This window comes from Lactuca virosa, chromosome 9 (genome assembly GCF_052849685.1).
Source record: "Lactuca virosa cultivar CGN04683 chromosome 9, Lactuca_virosa_CGN04683_v6, whole genome shotgun sequence".
Lineage (NCBI taxonomy): Eukaryota > Viridiplantae > Streptophyta > Magnoliopsida > Asterales > Asteraceae > Lactuca > Lactuca virosa.
Window position 1 is genome coordinate 83,429,898 of NC_136434.1, and position 20,415 is coordinate 83,450,312.

Consider the following 20,415-nt stretch of genomic DNA (forward strand, 5'->3'; position numbering starts at 1 on the left):
AAGACTAGTATCCTTCATCACATTCGATTGACTGTCTTGCCATACGACACATATTCTTTCCAGTTCTCACTTCATCCTCATCTCTAAAAGACCAATAACCATCAACATCTCTTGACACAGTAGTAAAAAAATCTTTCTCACTTGCTGCCATCTATTGAGCTCTACGGGCATAGTATGTAGAATATTTTACCTTCGGTTTTTGAGATGTTTCAGCCAAACAGTCTTTGGTAAAATGGTTAACGAGGCCACATTTATGACAGACTATCTTCGGTTTGACTGATTTCAGAATTTCTTGGGATTTCGAGGAGTAACTTGATGTGGGGATGTTGGGTTGGTAAGCAGGTGGGTTTTCTGAAGGTTTCGAAAATTGATGAGGATTACTTTCATAAGGGGCATGCAATCAGTTTTGATAAGGTTTATGACTAGGATTCCAGGGACGTTTATATTTCATGGTCAAGAGTGCGAATTCTTGTTTAAAACTAAGTTTGGATTCAGCTGGATCGAGATCAAGATTTTCATCAAATGAACGAATCGGAACAGGTGGAGTAACTGGAGTAAGAAATGTTGGTTGACTAGGAGAAACATGTGGGATAGTTCCAAAGGGATCTGAAACAAATGGGCTCGGAATGAGTGGGTTAACACAACTAACCAAGGCAAGAGGATCTCCTGACAGTTCTCTTAACGTTTGAGCAACGTTAGATTAGTGGCCTTATAGTTCGTCAAATAGTTGATAAAGCTTTATTTTCTTCCGAGATCTGTTACTTTGAAGACATGATTTGACATTCCCCCACTCTTTTCCGAGGCTATTGATAAACTTCATATTGTACTCCAGAGGAGTTCTAATGTGCAGTCATATTGTTGACAACAATTTTGTACATATTTGAGGCCGAGGCTACAGATTCACCTGGAGTTGAGGTGAAGGTATCAAAATCGTTGACAACTGAAGTCAGATGCTTATCTTTCATGTTTTCGGATCCTTCAAACAAGTCCTGAAGAGTGTCCCAAATCTCCTTTTTAGATTTGCACAACTTAATGTGCTCAAAAAGAGACGGAGGAACACCAAACACCATTTCGTAAAATGCAATTTGGTCAGCATGCAACTTTTCGATGTCTGAAGCAGTAAGAGGTGTTGGACGTTGTTCTTCTTGGCCCATGAGAGTTGCAGCAGCATCTCTGATCATTTGTCTAACTGGAACATGAGGACCTTCTTTCACAGATTTCCATATTTCTTCACCTTTTTCTTTGCCAAGTAAAAACCTTTCCATTCTTACATTCCAATGATCATACTCTTCAACAACTAGCAGTGGGGCTCGAGAAGGGCAACCCACGCTATTTGCTATTTGCATCGAATACATTTGTTGAGTTGGATTAGGAGCAGCCATTACAGCTAAAGTATTGGAGCAGAAGTTGTATATAGAAGAAATTTTATCCTGAACACGGAAATGATTTACATACCAAGGTAATCTCAGATCAATTTTAAACTGTTCTTATGGATTCAAAGGACAACCACTCAAGGTCTGATACCAATTGAAAGTGCAATACTTAGTGCGCGGACAAGGTTCAAAACCTCAAACCTTGAATTAACTTTTAAGATCAATGCCTGCTGCTAATATTTTGGTCCAGTCAAGTCTGGTAAACCAGTCAAGACTTGAAGTATGAAAATCAACAAAGTATTCATCAAGATATTTAAGTAAAGTAAAGTGAGTATGAGCAAAGTAAAGATAAACTAAGAACAAGAAGAATGATGATGAAAGAGTTTTGACTTGCAAGATATTTTTTAATTGATGTGAAAAGAATATTGCTACTTCTGTGCTGCAATGCATGAAAGATCATCTCCTTTAAATAGCAAAGGAGAGACATAGTACAAACCGTGAACATTCTATGGACTAGGTAAAACAACGAACTAACCAAATCTGACACTTATAAGATTTACTTGATTTGGTCCTATGAACTGTTCACTCAAAAAAAGACAAAGAGCATTTAATGCTAGTACTGACTCTATCACATCAAAAGACTAACTTTAGAAATGTCTTCATCTCGAAAGAAGACAGGCTTCAGATCACATCACTTCTCGGACCGAGGTTGACTTTGGATCTGGTTTTGCTCGGATTGCTAGCGGTTCACTTTTATGTATCAACAGAATCACCTTGACCTTGACCTTTCAGTGGCACAATATTAACAACCGAAAATAATTTTTAATTGTTAATTTTTAATTTTTGGTGTGTTTAAAAGAAAGAAAGAAAGAAATAAAATGAAAATACTATACCTTCATGTCACTGAAAGTAGTTGTTGCAGAGACACGCACGTATATGGGGAAAAAGGCTCAGGAATCGGTTGGAGGTACAACAAACTCCATTGACCCGCTACACACATCATCAACCATGTCAACAACAAAATTATATTCTAGGAAAATAAATATAATAAAATTTTTGAAAAGATAAAACTTTTATCAACCAAAACTTCGGTTTGAGTCATCAATTGGTACCAATGTTCTAAGAAGCTCGACACGGCTTCGCCATGACGCACCATCACTCCAAGGCTTGTACTTGCCACCAAACTTTGACAAAATGTCGCCTTAAGTCACATATGTATATAAAAATGAATAATAGTAGAAAATATATATAAAATTATTAATTATATACAAAATTGCCGTCTTAAGTCAAGCTTTACAAACGACGTGGCTCGCCATGACACAAAAAAGCTTGAGGCTTAACATTGTTGCCAAGTCACACATTACATTATTTAGAACCTTGATCAAAACTATAGACCAGTCAAACATCGTATTTCTTGAGTCATACAAAAAGTATCAAAAATATGTATATAATATTAGTTGAATTCTTCAACACCCACAAAATTCAGAGATTACGTTTTGAAAAAGTTCATCATCAAAAGGCTGACTAAATTACATTTCCAGTCCCCATGTTTTGGTAGTATTTTTTTAATCAGGTCCAAAAACTATGAATGACACATACTTCTCAGTTTGGTGAAAAAGACTAAATGTTGGATGGATTCGTAAATAAACAAGCCCGTAAAATAACCATAATGGTCATAATTCATAATTCATAACAAATTATAAAAAATAATAAAAAAGAACAAATGGAAAAATGGTAATAAAAACAAACATTGACTCTTGATTCCCACTTTAAAGGTTTTAAATTTTGCAGAAATAATATTAATAATTATAATAACTTCTTAAACAAAATGAGTTTCCGTACTTAATAAGATGTTATTCATCATGTTGTCTGTTTCCAATAAAAAAAGTTTCCTTCTTAATTAAATTACACACTTTCTTTGTAATTTTCGGTTGGTTTGACTTAAACATCATTTGTCGGTGTATGTGAAATTACATGCAAAGAGGAGATTGTGGTTTTATTTTAGATTGTTATACATTTCAAGTAAAACCAGACAATATGCTCAATTATTAATTGGATACCATCCACTAGCATAAGACCTTATATTATGATATTAAATCTGAGCTGACATCTGACTTGGACGATTCTGCCCTTGGATATATTTGCCCTATGTGTCCGAAGCGTCTTGTCCATGGCTTGAACAATGAATATGTTGCATCACAGTCAGATTTCTATTGCACTTGGTCGATTAAGCTCTTTAATGCGTTTCCCCTATGAAGTTGATGCAATTGATCTCTTTTGAGTCTACAATTTTTTCCAACTTTACCCTTGGAGTCTACAAAACTAGTTAATATTTCTGATGCTTTCTATAATATGTATGGTTTGTATGAATTGGTTGATTTGTAATAAGTTGTTCATGTTAGAAATGACTAGCTAGGTGGGCTTTGTGAAACTAAAAACAAATAGAAAAAAAACAATGCATCAATCAAATGCATCCGTTTTTTTCTTCTTGACAAACCTAAAAACAACATAATTCATCTAATCGTCTAACGAATTCTAATTTTGAAGGTAAATGTGAAACAAATAGAAAAAAAAAACAATGCATCAATAAAATGTATAAGATTTTTTTTAATTTTACTCTAGAATTATTAAGTTCTCAATCTTTGTAATCAAATATTGATTTTTTAATTAGTTTGTTTGTTTTTCCTAAGGTTCTAAAAAGCCCGTCATGGCTCGGCCATGGCACGCCATGACTCCAAGGCTTGTACATGCCGCCAAACTTTACCAAAATGCCGTCTTAACTCATATATGTGTATAAAAATGAATAATAATAGACAATATATATAAAATATTAATTATATACAAAATTGCCGCCTTATGTCACGCCTTACAAACGACGTGGCTCGTTAAGGCTCAGAAATGCTTGAGGATTGACATTGCCGCCAAATGACGCCTTACGTTATTTAGAACCTTAGTTTTTTCTTTAATTGCGAGGAAAGAAGAAATTTATCAAAAAAAACAATCGATTTAAGGTACAATTTTATAGCAACTCATATTGGTTCGGTGGTTTTCTCATTCAATGAAGTTCGATGTCGATCCCGCCTATATATATATATATATATATATATATATATATATATATATATATATATATATATATATATATATATATATATATATACTTAGGTTATTATATTCTAACTAATTATTGTGTTATTGTATGAAAGATTGTGGGCCAATCATTTTATTTATTTTAAGAAAGTGATTATTACATATTATTGAATTAAATATAATTGAAAAATACCATCTAATTTAACTAGAAGGGTATTTTAGTAAGTTAATATAGATTTAATAAAGGAAATTTGCATATTTTAAGGAAAATTGCATATTTTAAGGGAAAATAGTTTCTAATAATTTTAAAAATCTAATTGTATGGATGATAATTCTCCTAATTCGGAAATTCTGACGGAATATGTTTATCAATATATAGAAAAATAACAAAAATTATTGAACCATACAAGAATACACATTCTGACATAATATATATTTTGATTTAATGAATTTCTTGAAGAATAACAAAATTTTGGATACAAGTTAAAAAAAATTTCATTACATTCTTAGAAAAGAAAAAAAAATTATATACTATTCTATGAGAATGTTACACTTATTAATAACAAAGAAATACAAATATATAAATCATTCTACCAGAATATACTATTACATATATTTCTTTTTATTATATTGTATATTATTCTGCTAGAATAATCCATTCTTTTTGGAAGATTGGTGGTCATTGTTCATCTTCATCCCATAGAATGTTCATCTTCAAGATTCTATTCTGACATAATCGGGATTCAAGATTCCATTCCAGTAGAATGTTGTAAGTCTCATATGTACCCTTCCCAGCCAAGAAAACAAGAACATTCTTGTTCTTGATTTCATGTATACCTGCAAATGAGAAATACAACCACTCATTGTTATTGCTTAATCTTCTTTCCATGGCAATTTCAAGCAATAAACACCACATCGAATTCTGTCAAGCAAAACAAACAATTTCCTGTAAAACATTAACCCCAAAAATCCATTCCATTTATCCATTTCTATCAAGAACAATCAAACCCAAAACCCATCAACACTCCACTGAATTTTTGTCAAAACAAAGGAAAGAAAAACAAAATCAAAGGAATATCCATGGCCACATTTGGTCTACTGCTACTCAGGTGACAAATCCCTCTAAATGTCTAGTCTTTCTATCAGAAAGATCACTTCTTTGCCTCTGGATAATCAGAAATTAATACGACTTATAATCAGCAATTCAGAAAATAATTTGTAGAAATCATTGCTCATTAAAAAAAATCAACTCAGTTAGAAACAACCTCAATACTATGCTGAGAAATCTTTGCCTCTGGATAATCAAAAATTAAGAAAACAAGAGAAGTTTTAATCAGAAAACGCATACATCAGATAATCAAAAAAAGTTATATAAGCCCCAAAACCAATGAATTGATAATGATTAAAGCTCGAGAATCACATCAAAACCAATGAATTGATAATGATTGAAGCTCGAGAATCAAATCAAAATCGGTGAGAGAGAGTGACAGTCGACAGAAGTGGAGATTTCAGAAGGAGAATAGAGAAATTAGGAAAATCATTGAATCGATAATCAAGACTAATTAATCGTTTCAGAATGAAAAGAAGAAAGAAAAAAAAAGAATCGAGAAGTTTTACCTGCTGTAGCCGATCCCACAACCAAATCCTTCTTCTTGATTGACCTTTCCTGCCTCGTTTTCCTCTTTGGATCGACACCACAGCTTCTGCTCTTTTCTCCATATCACAATCTCCTCTTTCTTTCTCCGCTTAAGCAAATACACGCCACAAAAGGATTTAGGGCTAGGTTGGTTTGTTAAGGCCGACATTGCTGAATTGATTGGATTTTTTTAGGGAAGATTGAGTTGAAAAGTACAAAATAACCACGATGGTCCTAGCTCAGAGAAACAAAATCGAGAAGAAGGAAGATAGAAGGAAGGTGTTTGGGGCGGACGATGGTGGCGACGACTTTGTATCATCATCTAGGGCTTGTAATCGGTGGAGATTTAGCGACTCTAGATATAAACCTAGAGAAATTAGGTTAAAAGTCAATACCATGATTATAGGGATTATTATTGGAAGTTACTAATCAAATTACTAAATTACCCTTATTTATTTATTTAATTATTTAATTTTTTATTCAATTTTGATTGGCCCACATTTATGTATACAATAACACAATAATTAGTTTAAACACCTCAACCTAGCTCTCTCTCTCTCTCTCTATATGTATATATATATATATATATATATATATACATATATATATATATATATATATATATATATATATATATATATATATATATATATATATATATATATATAGGGGAGCGTTCAATCGAGAACATTTCTTATCGCGAGAACATTTGAGAACAAATTTGGACCACACAATTTTTTTAATTAAAATTATAAAATAATATTCATATAAATCAAAAAATAGTTACAAACAATTAAAAAACTCACTAACTAACATCACTCACCACCCACCCACCACCACCACCCACCACCACCACCCACCACCACCACCCATCACTAGCCACCATCAACCACTACCCACCGCCACCACCACCACCCATCACTAACCACCACCACCCACCACCACCACCAACCACCACCCGCCGCCACCACCATCACCACCCAACCACCACCACCCACCTCAACCACCCATCACTAATGCCTGCCACCACCACCCACAACCACTACCTACCACCCATCACCACCACCACCCGCCACCACCACCCATCACAACCCACCACCACCAACCACCAACCACCACCACCACCCATCACTAACCACCACCACCACCAACAATCACCACCACCCACCACCCATCACCACCCACCACCACCCGCCACCACCATCACCACCCACCACCATCACCAACCAACCAGCACCACCTGCCACCACCACCCACCTCTACCACCCATCACCACCGCCTGCCACCACCACCCATAACCACTACCTACCACTCATCACTACCACCCGCCACCACCAACCATCACTACCTACCACCACCAACTACCACCCACCACCACCACCGGACATCACCACCCATCACTAACCATCACCACCAACCACCACCCACCGCCCACTACCCATTACTACCCACCACCCACCACCAACCACCACCCACCACCACCACCACCACCCACCACCATCACCACCCAACCACCACCACCACCCACCTTCACCACCCATTACAACCGCCTGTCACCACCACCAACAACCACTACCTACCACCCATCACCACCACCACCCACCACTACCACCCATCACTACCCACCACCACCCATCACTACCCACCGCCACCAACCACTACCCACCACCCATTACTACCCACCACCCACAACCACCCGCCACCCACAGACCCACCACAACCACTACCCACCACCACCACCACCACCAACCACCACCCGCCACCACCACCCATCACTACCCACCACCACCAACCATCACCCACCACCCATCACTACCCACCACCCACCACCACCCGCCACCACCATTACCCACCACCAACCCACCACAACCACCACCACCACCAGCCACCACCCGCCACCACCATCACTACCCACCATCATCACCACCCAACCAGCACCACCCACCACCACCACCTACCTCCACCACCCACCAAAACCACCACCCATCACTATCATCACCACTTGCAACCACCCGCCCACCCAACACCACCCATCACCACACACCACCACCACCCATCACCACCACCCCGCCTCTACCACTGCTCGCCACCACCACCACCACCCATCACCCACCAAAACCACCACCACTACCACTCGCCACCACAACCCACCACCATCACCTATCACCACCAACCATTACCGATAGCCACTAACATTGTATGTGATTGAATACATATAATGGCATAAATCATGTTTGATTATATGTACTTTTTTATATGTAATTAAATACATATAATCACATTTGATTATATGTATCTAATCACATATGATTATAGGTATCTAATCACATATAATTTAATCTCATGTGATTATATGTATTCAATCATCTGTGATTTATTTGGAAAAGATTTGTTTTTAACAAATCTTGTTTATATAAATCATATGTGATTAAATATATATAATCACATGTGATTTATATAGACAAGATTCGTTAAAAACAAATCTTTTCCAAATAAATCACATATGATTGAATACATATAATCACATGCGATTAAATTATATGTGATTAAATACATATAATCACATGTGATTAGATTTATTTAATCACATATGATTAAATTTGACAAAGAACAATTATTGAATCGAGACCATGACAAAGAATCTTCTCTACAAAAATCATATGTGATTGGATACATATAATCACATGTGATTATATGTATAATCACATGTGATTATATCTATTTTATCACATATGATGTATGTGGATAATATTTATTTCTCATTTTCGATTCAATAGTTGGTCTCATGTATCTAACCATATGTGATTATATGTATTTAATCTCATATCATTTGTGTGGAAAATATTTGTTTTCGTCTTCTTGATTTAATAATTATTCTTGTGTATATAATCACATGTGATTATATATGTATGTAATCACATATAATCTATAGACAAAAATTGTTTATGATTAAATACATTCACATATGAATAAATACAAGAGAAAAATTATTGAATCAAAAAAGAAAAAATGATTATTGTCCAAATAAATCATATGTGATTAGATACATATAATCACATGTGATTACATGTATTTAATCACATATGATTAAATTTGACAAAGAACAATTATTGAATCGAGAACGTGACAATGAATCTTCTTCACAAAAATCGTATGTGAATTGATACATATAATCACATGTGATTATATGTACAATCACATGTGATTATATGTATTTAATCACATATGATTATATGTGATTAAATACATATAATCTAATCACTTGTGATTAAATAATGAGAACAACTATTGAATCGAGAAAGCAAAAATGAATAATGTCCTCATAAATCATATGTGATTAGATACATATAATCATACATGATTAAATGTATTTAATCACATATGATTTATATGTACAATATTTATTTTTGTGTTTTCGACTAGATGTATTTAATCACGTATGATTATATGTAATTAATCAAATGTGATTGTATGTAATTAATCACATGTGATTTAAGAAAAGATTTGTTTTCGCATTCTTGATTCAACGGTTGTTATCTTGTATATAATCACATGTGATTATATGTATTAATCACTTATGATTTTATGTATTTATAAAAAAAATATATGATATCTCTTTTCAAGATACAAAATGTTGTAGAAACATTGTTTTCTATTTATAAAATGAATGCTTATGAACTAATGTTATCTTTAATCTCTATAATTTTATTTGTCTTATTTATTTTCTAAAATTTAATTAAGTCCAACAATTAAATCTATTTATTAATTAGATATAATGGATCGAAAATAATCTCTATAATTTTATTTGTCATATTTATTTTCTAAAATTTAAATAAGTCCAACAATTAATTAAATCTATTTATTAATTAGATATAATGGATGGATGAAAAAAAGAATGGTGTTTTGCATCCAAAGATCAAACCTATTAGAATTAGCCCAAACCTTAGCTTCATTGTTAACTTCGGCCCAAATAAAATATTTGACCTAATAGTGTTTTGACCTCCTTACCAGTTAGTTACCACACGCAGTTAGTTACACATCCAACTTAGTTAATATTCCGACGACCTTTCCTCTCCGGTGGATTCCTCCTCACACGAATCTTTCCCTCCGACGAAGCCTCCTGCACAAATCCTTGTCGCAGCAGCAACACAATTTCAGGAAAAAAATGAATCTTATGTACTGAAATCGTATGTGACTAAATGTATACTTAATCACATATGATTATATGTATTTAATCACATATGATTTTTATGGACAAGATATATTTTTGCGTTATCGGTACAATAGTTTTGTATTTAATCAGGTGTGATTACATGTATTTAATCATATATTATTTACGTTGACATGATTATTTTTATTTTTTGATATAATACTTGGTCTCTTGTATTTAATCACATATGGTTATATATATTTATCATATATAATTGTACCATATTAACATAACATTCGCCTTATCGATTCTTTTATACAACAATTAATTAGATTTTATCAATTTTTAATATTATTAGTCCAATTACAATTTATCATAGAATTCCTCTACTAACAAATAATAAAATTAAAACTAATAATATTTCTTTAAAAATAACCGTACCATAGATATTTAATTAACCAAACATACTAATAACTTACTATTAGTCTTTATGGCATATATATGTATTTGTTTGTCTTTTTCCACTTTCAAGAAATACAAAATTAATAAGCATTTATCAACTTTATAAACAAGGAACGACAAATTGAGATATTAAATATTTAAATATATATACCTTAACGATTGGTGCTTTGACACGTCATATAAGACTTTTTATCATCAGAAAAAGACTAAACTGCACAAATGGTCCCTGTGTTATGTCGAAAATTGTCAATTTGGTCCAAAAATGTTTAGACTAGCACCAGAGGTTCAAAGTTTTCATTTTGTTGCGAGTTTGGTCCAAAAATTTTGAAACTTTCTATAATGACGGATTTGCCCTTTATTATTTTATTTTTTTATTTTTCTTATATTACAACATTGTATAAAACAATTAAAAATAAAACAAAAATAAAATCTCTCTCTTAATTTTGTGAAGGAAACTTGCAGGTCAGAATTAAGACCCAACAAACACACAAGCACTTCCCATTAAGATGTTCGTCAAGCTTGCATATATTCCTGTAAACCCTAATGTCCATCTCTGCAACTTGAAATAATTTGATCTCTTTTCCTTAGCCCTTAGGTCTATGGATTTAGGGTTTTAGATGGATTGGTATCTTTAGAAAACAACAAAAAGTATCTGGTTTCTTGTTGTGGTTTGGGTCTAAAACAAAAATGGTTCAGATCTGGAGGCGGGTTTGCTAAACAAGAAAACTCTATTTCTGCTCTTGTTACTAGAATTCGTGGTCGTCGGCTATCTCACCTCCATTGCCTCTACACGGCTCTCCAACATCACCCCCGTCCGGAGCTCTGGATCTACGTTTACTGGTTCGTTTTCGTTTTTGGGAACACCAACTATAGGGGAAGAACGAGCCATGGACGAAGACGATGTTGTTCCAGATCTGAAATGAGGGTTTGCAAGCTGAAAACAAGAAGGACGGCGGGAGAAAGAGGATGACGGATCCTGTGGTCGTTCGATGACAGATCAAGTGCTAAATTGACTTCGCCCCTTTCCTCTCACCTTCATATCGACTTCGAACAGCAACATGTATGTATGATTTAATCAATGGCGCACAAAAATCCTCATGTGTGTAGGTTTGTTCGAATGGGAAGCAGTGACACACACACATTTAATGTGTTGATCGCAAACAGAAGGGATGAGCACGAGAGATCCTGAGAGAAATTAGTTGCATTAAGTTTGTAGAGATAATAAAAAGATACGGGAAATAAAGGATGTGACATCAAGATCTGAAATTGAAGAAGAGTATGATGGTGGTATGTGTTCTTGGGATGTGGAGAGAGAGAGAGAGAGAGAGAAAGGGGGGGGGGGAGAGAGAGAAGAAGAAAGAGAGTGATTTTTCCTGTTATAAAAAAATTATTTTTTTAATTAGAAAAGTATTTAATGAAATAAAAAAAATGAAAAAAGAAAAAATAAGGGCAAAATCGTCATTATGAAAAGTTTAACACAATTGGACCAAACTCGCAACAAAATGAAAACTTTGGACCTCTGGTGCTAGTCCAAACCTTTTTGGACCAAAGTGGCAATTTTCGACATATCACAGGGATCATTTGTGCAGTTTAGTCTCAGAAAAATTAAACTTTCCTTACACATCTCAGTGCACCGTCACCATCAAGCTTTTTTTTTTTTTTTTTAAACGGCAAATCTAATCTATTCCTAAACTACATCTTAAATCCACATATGTCCACGACGGGACTTGAACCCTCTACCTCAAGGAGGGAGGGCAACACCGGATACCGCTGGGCTAGAAGTCGTTTGGTACCATCAAGCTTTTATGTATTACTTTCTCCATCTTTGAGATTTAAAGTTGAAACAACATTTTTTAGGTGACCTGTCGTCATCTTCAACGAGCCAACATAATAATCGGAACTCCATCGTCAGACTACCTTCATCAGCCAACTATTGAACCAGTTATCACAAAGAATCGATCGATTATACATTTGTTTTGACGATAAATGAACAATCAACTAAACCAGATCGAGAATTAGATTTGGTTGCCTTCTACTTCAGATCTGTAATCGATGAAACTAGACCTGGTGATGTAAACGAAATTGAAAAGAAAACGAGAAGGATGTGATTTCCGTGGAGGTGCATTTCCGGTGGAGAAAGATGAGAGGCAGATGGATCTAGTTCAGGAAGAGAAGAGACGATATGTGGTCGTTCGGGACAGAGAATCACGAAAACTCGATGTGGTGGCGCTCCGGTGATAGCCGGAGGTGATCCGAGAAATGAGATCTGGAAACTAGAATAGATCAGGAACGAGTGGAGGCAAAACAAAGAGGTGCAAGCAGATCCATAGAGAGTGGAGACACAGTGTTCCGACGGTGGTTTAGTCGTTCCGGCAGTGGTCTAGTGACGGTTTAGGAAGAGGAGAGGCGGAGACGGAGGTGGTGGCTTCCAACGGTGGGGGCGGAGGGAAGTGGCAAACGAGCAGATCCGAAGAGTGTGAAGAGGCGGCCGTCCGATGATATTACAGAGGTTCTGGCAGAGCTACGGTGGTTCCGGAAGCGGTCCGGTGATCCTGATGATGATACAAATATAGTTCAAGATATAAAAGAGATATAGAGAGTGGGAGAGGATAAAAAAAAGTGAATGATAGAGAGAGAAAGTAATATCATCGTCTGTGAACACAACTCTTCTAAATTTTCATTTAAAACTAATTTTTCAAATTTGTTTTCAAATGTTCTAAAAAATGTTCTCGATTCATCACAACTCTATATATATATATATATATATATATATATATATATATATATATATATATATATATATATTGAATATTTGACATCATATTACTACGTCATAGTATAAACGTCATATTTTTCTTTCACACGACTCACCCTTTAGCGCGTGTACTGGCCTCTCACGACCAATAGGAGGACAATCCGGTGCGTGATTGTCAGATTCCCGTTCTAAGAAGCTTCAAGAGTTGTTTACACTTTACACCTTTTCATGTCTTTATCTTATAGTTTTTTTTCATAGAGATTATAAAATCCCCATTTTCCCGTAGATAAATATCGAAAGATGTGCTGTTATAGGGTCTACTTCTCGCAACTACATCAGAATACAAAAAATCGTATGGATTCTCGCTCTTGGCCGGAGGGTTCACCATGCTGCCGGAGCAAAGCCATTCAAGAGCTGATACAGTCGCCGGAAAACTCCTATTGTGTAGAAGATCAAGCCTTGGATATGTTCGGCAACACCCTTTCATTCATGAGTAGTTACAGCGTCAACAAGGTCTCTAAGATCCCGATAAATAATATAAGTTCTTCTAATTGTTTGGATGGCCGGAGATCAATAGCCACGGACAAGATGGTTAAAACAGTGAAAAATAGTAGAGGCTGCTATATCAGGTATGTTTAATGGTTAACCATGATGTCTAAAAATGGTGTTGAATATGATACGTTTGCTTTCTTTATTCTCATGTTTACATTTTAATAATTTATATTTTGCAAGTTGGAGTATATAAAAGTGACAAGTTGTCAAGCATACCTTCCAATTAATTTTGTAGTTAGCATACATGTATCAATACTAATATATTCATTGTTGTTTGGCCATATGTAGAAAGCGCTCATGGACATCCACAAAAGTAACTTCTTTGATTGATGATGGACATGTATGGAGAAAATATGGTCAAAAGGAGATCATCAATGCAAAACACAAAAGGTTCGATTTTTTATTTTATTATATTATTTTATTTTATTTTATTTTATTTTTTGGTTTTTTCGAAGTACAAAACTTTAAATCAATAAATCGGAAGAAGACATTGCACATCTTTATTTGAAGAGCTATAGATAACTCACTAGAATTCAAATATTTACATCTCAATAAAATACTATATATTATACTGATTAAGTTAACCGATAACAACAAAGTTAATTTAATTATTATATTACAACTAGGGTGCATGTATTTGTATTTATAACAAAACTATTGATAATAATTTTCTTTTACAATTGGGGTAAAGAAAACAGTGCATCTTTTTTTGAAGGAAAATACATACATAATTTGTTTAAAGTCAAATATATACATGTCAACAAGATTGTATTTAATATATTACAACTAGGGCGTATACATTTATATAACTAAACTATTGGTAATAAATTTCTTTTATAACTGGGGTTTTTGAAAACATTGCATCTTTTTTTACGAAGAACATAGATAGCTAATTCGTCTAAAGTTAAATATACGCGTCTCAACAAAATACTATCATACTGATTAAGTTAATTGAAAACAAGAAGACTTTATTTATTACTCTTTCCGTCCCAAAATAATTGTCCACAAACAAAACACACACAGATTAAGGAAATATTAATTATCATTAACTTTATTTTATTAAATTAAATGACAGTCTTACCCTTTTGTTGCATTTAATTTTATGGTAGTTGCAATTAATTTTATGGTAATTTAATAATAATGAGGGGTATTATGGTAAAAGACATATTTATTTTTAGAAGTAGACTATTATTTTGGAACAAACCAAAAAGGAAACATGAACTATTAATATGAAACGGAGGGAGTATATTACAATGGAGACGTATTTGTATATATGACAAAACTATTGATAATAAATTTCTTTTACAATTGGGGTTTAGAAAACGTTGTATCTTTTTTCTTCGAAGTGTATGCATAGCTAATCCGTTATAAAGTCAAATATATAGATCTCAACAAAATACTATTATACTGATTAAGTTAATTGAATACAAGAAGATTTGATTATTATATTTTAACTGTGGGTGGTTTTTTCTACATAGAATAAAACTATCCATGATAAATTTCTTTTATGTTTCTTGAACCACACATAAGTAAAAGATTAATCTTTTGCCAATTAAATTTATTACAAGAACTCATTTCTACGTGCTTCTTGGTGTATGTAGAAACTATTATAGGTGTACACACAAATTTGACCAAGGATGTCAAGCAACCAAACAAGTTCAGCAGACCGAACATGAGCCTACAAAGTATAAGATAACTTACAACCGACACCACACTTGCAATACTTTCCTAAGTACCCCTCAATCAGCACCTTCTCTAATGCCGACAAGGCTAGTACATGGAGATGTGATCTCAAAAGAGGTATATTCACCAATTTTTGAGATGGACCAGATACTTGAAACTATTGATTATAGTGAAAATCCATTTGATTTGGCTCATTGTGAGCTCATTAGTTTAAATTATTCATATAACGTATAGCCTCTTTACATGGAACATAAAAAATGTAAATTTGTTGTATGAAATGATCAGTTATTTTGTGAGTTAGTTTGAGTTTGATTAATGCATGTACAATCGATTGCATGTTTAAATAAGAGCCACTTAAAATATACAGAAATATCTATTAAAAGTTATTGGGTTTATCAAACAGTACCCACGAATCCTCATTAATGTTGGAGAAATTGTATTAATTAAGCTTTTCTAAGAATTATCCTATTTGCCCGCACATAAACAGATCATAGATCCCGATTATTGTCACTTAGAAAATTCAAGTAACCCAATAATTATTCACATCGCAAAATATGCTTCGTAGAAGTTATGTTAATCCAATCACAATCACACATACGACTCTCCTTAAAGGTAGTCATTTTGGGTTTTGTGGTTTTTATAACAATTGTTTGGGTTTTGTGGTCTTATAAGAGTCTTATCGAAAGACTATTATTTTCGTTCGTGAAATTAAATTGCTTCCTATCTTTTATGCCTACAAGTATTCCTACCCATTAATATTATTACAAGTGTCACAATTCCATATTTTTTTAACTATCTCATTAAGAGTATATTAGAAATATATCAAATCAAATTAAATTGATTGGTGAAATAATGACACATGTCATAATATTAGTGAGTAGGAATATTTGTAGGTATAAAAAGTAGGAGACAATTTAATTTCTACGTTCGTAATGTTATCGTTTGCCTTTAATTGGTTTAATTATAGAAATGTTAAGGCCATTTACTGTTGAACTGTATGGGTTCATAACGGGATTGTAATTTTGTAATGTTCCTTATGCTAGCATAAAGCTAGCCTTTTTTTTTTTTTTTTTTTTAATTATAAGCTTTTGTTTTTCCAAAAAAAAGGTTGTCATTTTGGTGCATCCATAAAAACCAAATATGTCAAACCATTTTTGCACAAACCTGTAAATCTGATCGAATTTGGCCATCCAATGAAAGTAACCAAACGAAGGAAGCAAACTGCAATTTCCCACTAGTGTTTGACCTTAAACCACAATCTCTTATTCGTATTACAATTGCAGAAATATGGGTACCCGTTTCAGTTGTTGACTCATCAAAACGGGTCTAAAAGCAAATACATATTCATTCCATGTGGGTGTAAACTGTAGGGCGAAGGCAAAGGGAGTTCAAACTCTGTGGTCGAATAGGGCCACCAAAACATAGGGACATTTTAACATGTTTACCTAGGGGTGTTTGACTTAGCTTTTTAGAGGGTCAAAAGTCCTGACTTTTCCAAAAAGTTGATTTTCCTTTTATCCAAAATCCAAAAGTAGCTTTTAAAAGTCTTTTCCCAAACATCTTTTACTTTTGATTTTTTCCTAAAATAACTTTTGCTCTCTCAAAAGCTAAGCCAAACACCCCCTAGTGTGTTAATAATATGTAATAAGTGTAAAAGAAACCAACAGATGTGTTGTAGTTTAGGTGGTTATACTCTATGCCTCATCACTATATTTACCATAGTTTGAATCCTTCTTAATCTTTTTAGAGCACCCACGACAGCGGGACTTTCAAATGCATTTCAAACTATACAATTGACACATCACTCTAACCCTTTCAATACATGAAGTCTAACATGTAGCTAAGCAATTATGTGGACCCATTATTCAGTTACATATTTTGTTCAAAATTTATCTATTCATATTAGTCCGTGGGCTATGCCGGTCATATAAAACTGTCACCTTATTACCATACCAACACTACATCATTTTGATATACATACCATTCCATGTCATCAATTTAATTTTATGTTATTTTTTCAGTAAATAAAATAATAAAATGAAGCACATAAAAACATTATACTTAATAAAAAAACATTGCATTAATTTAAATAATTTTACATACTAGGAAAAAAGAAAATTACATACCAGGGAAAAAGCTTACATTCATTTAAACAAAAAAAAAAAATCATCAATTTCATTTTCATCTTTAGGATTTGGATCCCCCTCCCCCCCCCCCCCCCCCCTCTTCTTCCCGATGTAAAAAATGATTTTGAAGAATTATACAATTTATATCGAGCCTTGAGATACTCGAAAAAGGTTTATGGTTACTTTGAGAATCTTGGTATTGTTTGAGGGCCGCATCAAGCACCACAGAGTCGTTACTCCTATTTGGATGTCTGTTTTCGAGGTGATTGTAGCTGTCTTTGAGTTCAATTATTTTTAACCTCATATCATGACTTTTTGACAAAAGCCCATGGAGATGTCGATAAATACATTTCCCCATTCCGTAGTGAATGTAATTTAGAATAGATTCCCAAAAGGTATGATCTCTTCGTTTGAAGGGGTTTTTGGACACCGAAATCCAAGCACGAGCTAAAATGGTTTTTTCTTTTTCCTACCAAGGTTGTAGGGTTTGGAAATTCTTTGTGAATGTATGGTGTTGTGTAGTAGAGGATGAAAGAAATGATATGAAAAAAAATGTAGTGAAATTGTTAGTATTTATAGGAAATCTAGAATAATTAATGTTTAATGAATTGTAATTTCTTTAAGTATATTATGTTCAAACGGCTAGTAAAAAACAAAGTCAATTTTTTTAAAGTTCCCAGCTTTTCTTATTGGCAGTGCCCTCTCATGATACCGGGATGGTGTGTACGGTCGTTACTAATTTGCGACCTGACCAATATTTCTTTTAGTAACAAATAAGGATATTACATTACCTAGTAGAAAAGATTTCAAAATCATCACAAACCGCCATTTTTATTTCCTATTGCAATTTTTGGATTATTATATGATGATTTTGAAACTTTCCATATATAGAAATAGAAAGAGATAGACTAGAAATGACATCGGCTATGTTAATGACACTAAAAGTATATTAAATGAATGAAATTGGGATATGGATGCAATATAATGAAATAGAGCCACTTTGAGATTCCTTATGAAATGAGTCATGGAAAGGAGCCACTATGAAGAAGTTTTGGGAGTTATGAAGGAAGCTTCGAGCTCATATTGTGTAACATCCCAAAAATACCAGCTAAAAATTTCATTTTTAAATTAGGTTAATGCATAAAAACATCGTTACAAACATTCATAATATTAATTTATGTCTGAGAACCGGTAACATCATAGTAAATATTCAGAGTACATCCCAGAAAATCCATAGTGCGGAAAACATGAGAGTGTGTGATATGCCGCTACCGCGCCGGCTCCTGTCCCCTAGCTGAAGAGGTACCTGAAAACAAAACTATAAAACGTAAGCACGAAGCTTAGTGAGTTCCCCCATAATGACACATACCATGCAATCATATAATGAACATCTAAGAGATACGGGCCTCGCCCACACCCATAGAGATACGGGCCTCGCCCACACTCTGCTATCCATGGAGATACGGGCCTCGCCCACACTCCGCTACCAAACCATAACATACAAGTATCACACAGACAACAAGTATAAGCAATTCTATCATACTGGCATATATCACAATCGAACTCATCTATGAGATACGGGCTCCGCCCACACTCCGATACTAACATATCGTCTATACGGGCCGGCCTTGGTGCCTTAGACCCGTCCCTACTGGAAGGAAACTCACCTCGAGAGTAGCTGCCGAAAACCTGCTCAGACTACGCCTGGCTGCCGCACCGGTAATCCCTCCGGCTGGTTAGGAGCTTCTCCCAGGGTAGATTTCGGATCTACCACACTTCCTTGCGCCCTCCAACTTCCTCCATCTTCTCTTAAGCTTCAAACTTCCTTTACCAAGCCAAAATCACTCACAAGGATCAAAATGGGCTAGGGTCTCGCTCTCCAGTTATTCTGGAAGAGAATGGGACGAAATGGGTGTTTTTAGAATGGGTACAATAGGGTGCAATGTCTGAAAATAGAGTTTCATCCAGACAGGTGGACTCGCTGAGTCCATGCATCGACTCGCCGAGTTCACCGCTCAAATCCCGTGTCCACCCTGCTGCTACTCGGCGAGTCGGGACGCAGACTCGCCGAGTTCGTGGCAAAATTAAGATAGAAACTTAAATAAAATCATACCATGAACCCGGTGTTACATATTGGTCATGTGTGGAGAACGGGAATGAAACTCTATGAGATCGAATCTCCAATTGTTCCTCAATAGCTCAGTGGTAGAGCGGTCGACTGTTAACCGATTGGTCGTAGGTTCGAATCCTACTTGAGGAGATCTGAAAACCACCGTCAATGCCTTGGTGTAGGCACGGGATACTCTTTTGTTCCATAGCCATGGAACTACTTATAACCATCCGGTTAATAAATCTCAGATGTACTAGTGCTAGTAATGCATCAAAGATGCAGTCATTGATGCCCCCCAAGAAGCTACAATTGCCGCGAGCAAACATTTTAATAACGAGGAACACATTTTTGTTATGCTACTAATACTTGTACATGCTCTGTTATTCTACCCCATCCTGGCCAAGGAAGAGTTCTGCCGACTCTGAGCAGTCTGAAGCCTGCTCCAGACCTGCTAAATCTTCTCTGTCGTCTTGAGCAC

At 34.8% G+C, this 20,415-nt stretch overlaps 1 protein-coding gene and 1 non-coding gene across 2 annotated transcripts; both read left to right on the forward strand.

Annotated features, from left to right (window-relative positions):
- Positions 1 to 13,573: 13,573 nt before the first annotated feature.
- Positions 13,574 to 15,943, forward strand: LOC145140782 (putative WRKY transcription factor 70). Its single transcript, XM_079074169.1, has 3 exons — positions 13,574 to 14,095; positions 14,307 to 14,408; positions 15,620 to 15,943. Exons 1-3 carry the CDS (start codon positions 13,767 to 13,769, stop codon positions 15,933 to 15,935), a joined length of 747 nt encoding a protein of 248 aa, XP_078930295.1. The 5' UTR covers positions 13,574 to 13,766; the 3' UTR covers positions 15,936 to 15,943.
- A 4,072-nt stretch (positions 15,944 to 20,015) lies between these two features.
- TRNAN-GUU (transfer RNA asparagine (anticodon GUU)) lies at positions 20,016 to 20,087 on the forward strand. Its single transcript has one exon. It is a non-coding gene; the product is annotated as a tRNA-Asn (tRNA).
- The last annotated feature ends 328 nt before the right edge of the window (positions 20,088 to 20,415 follow it).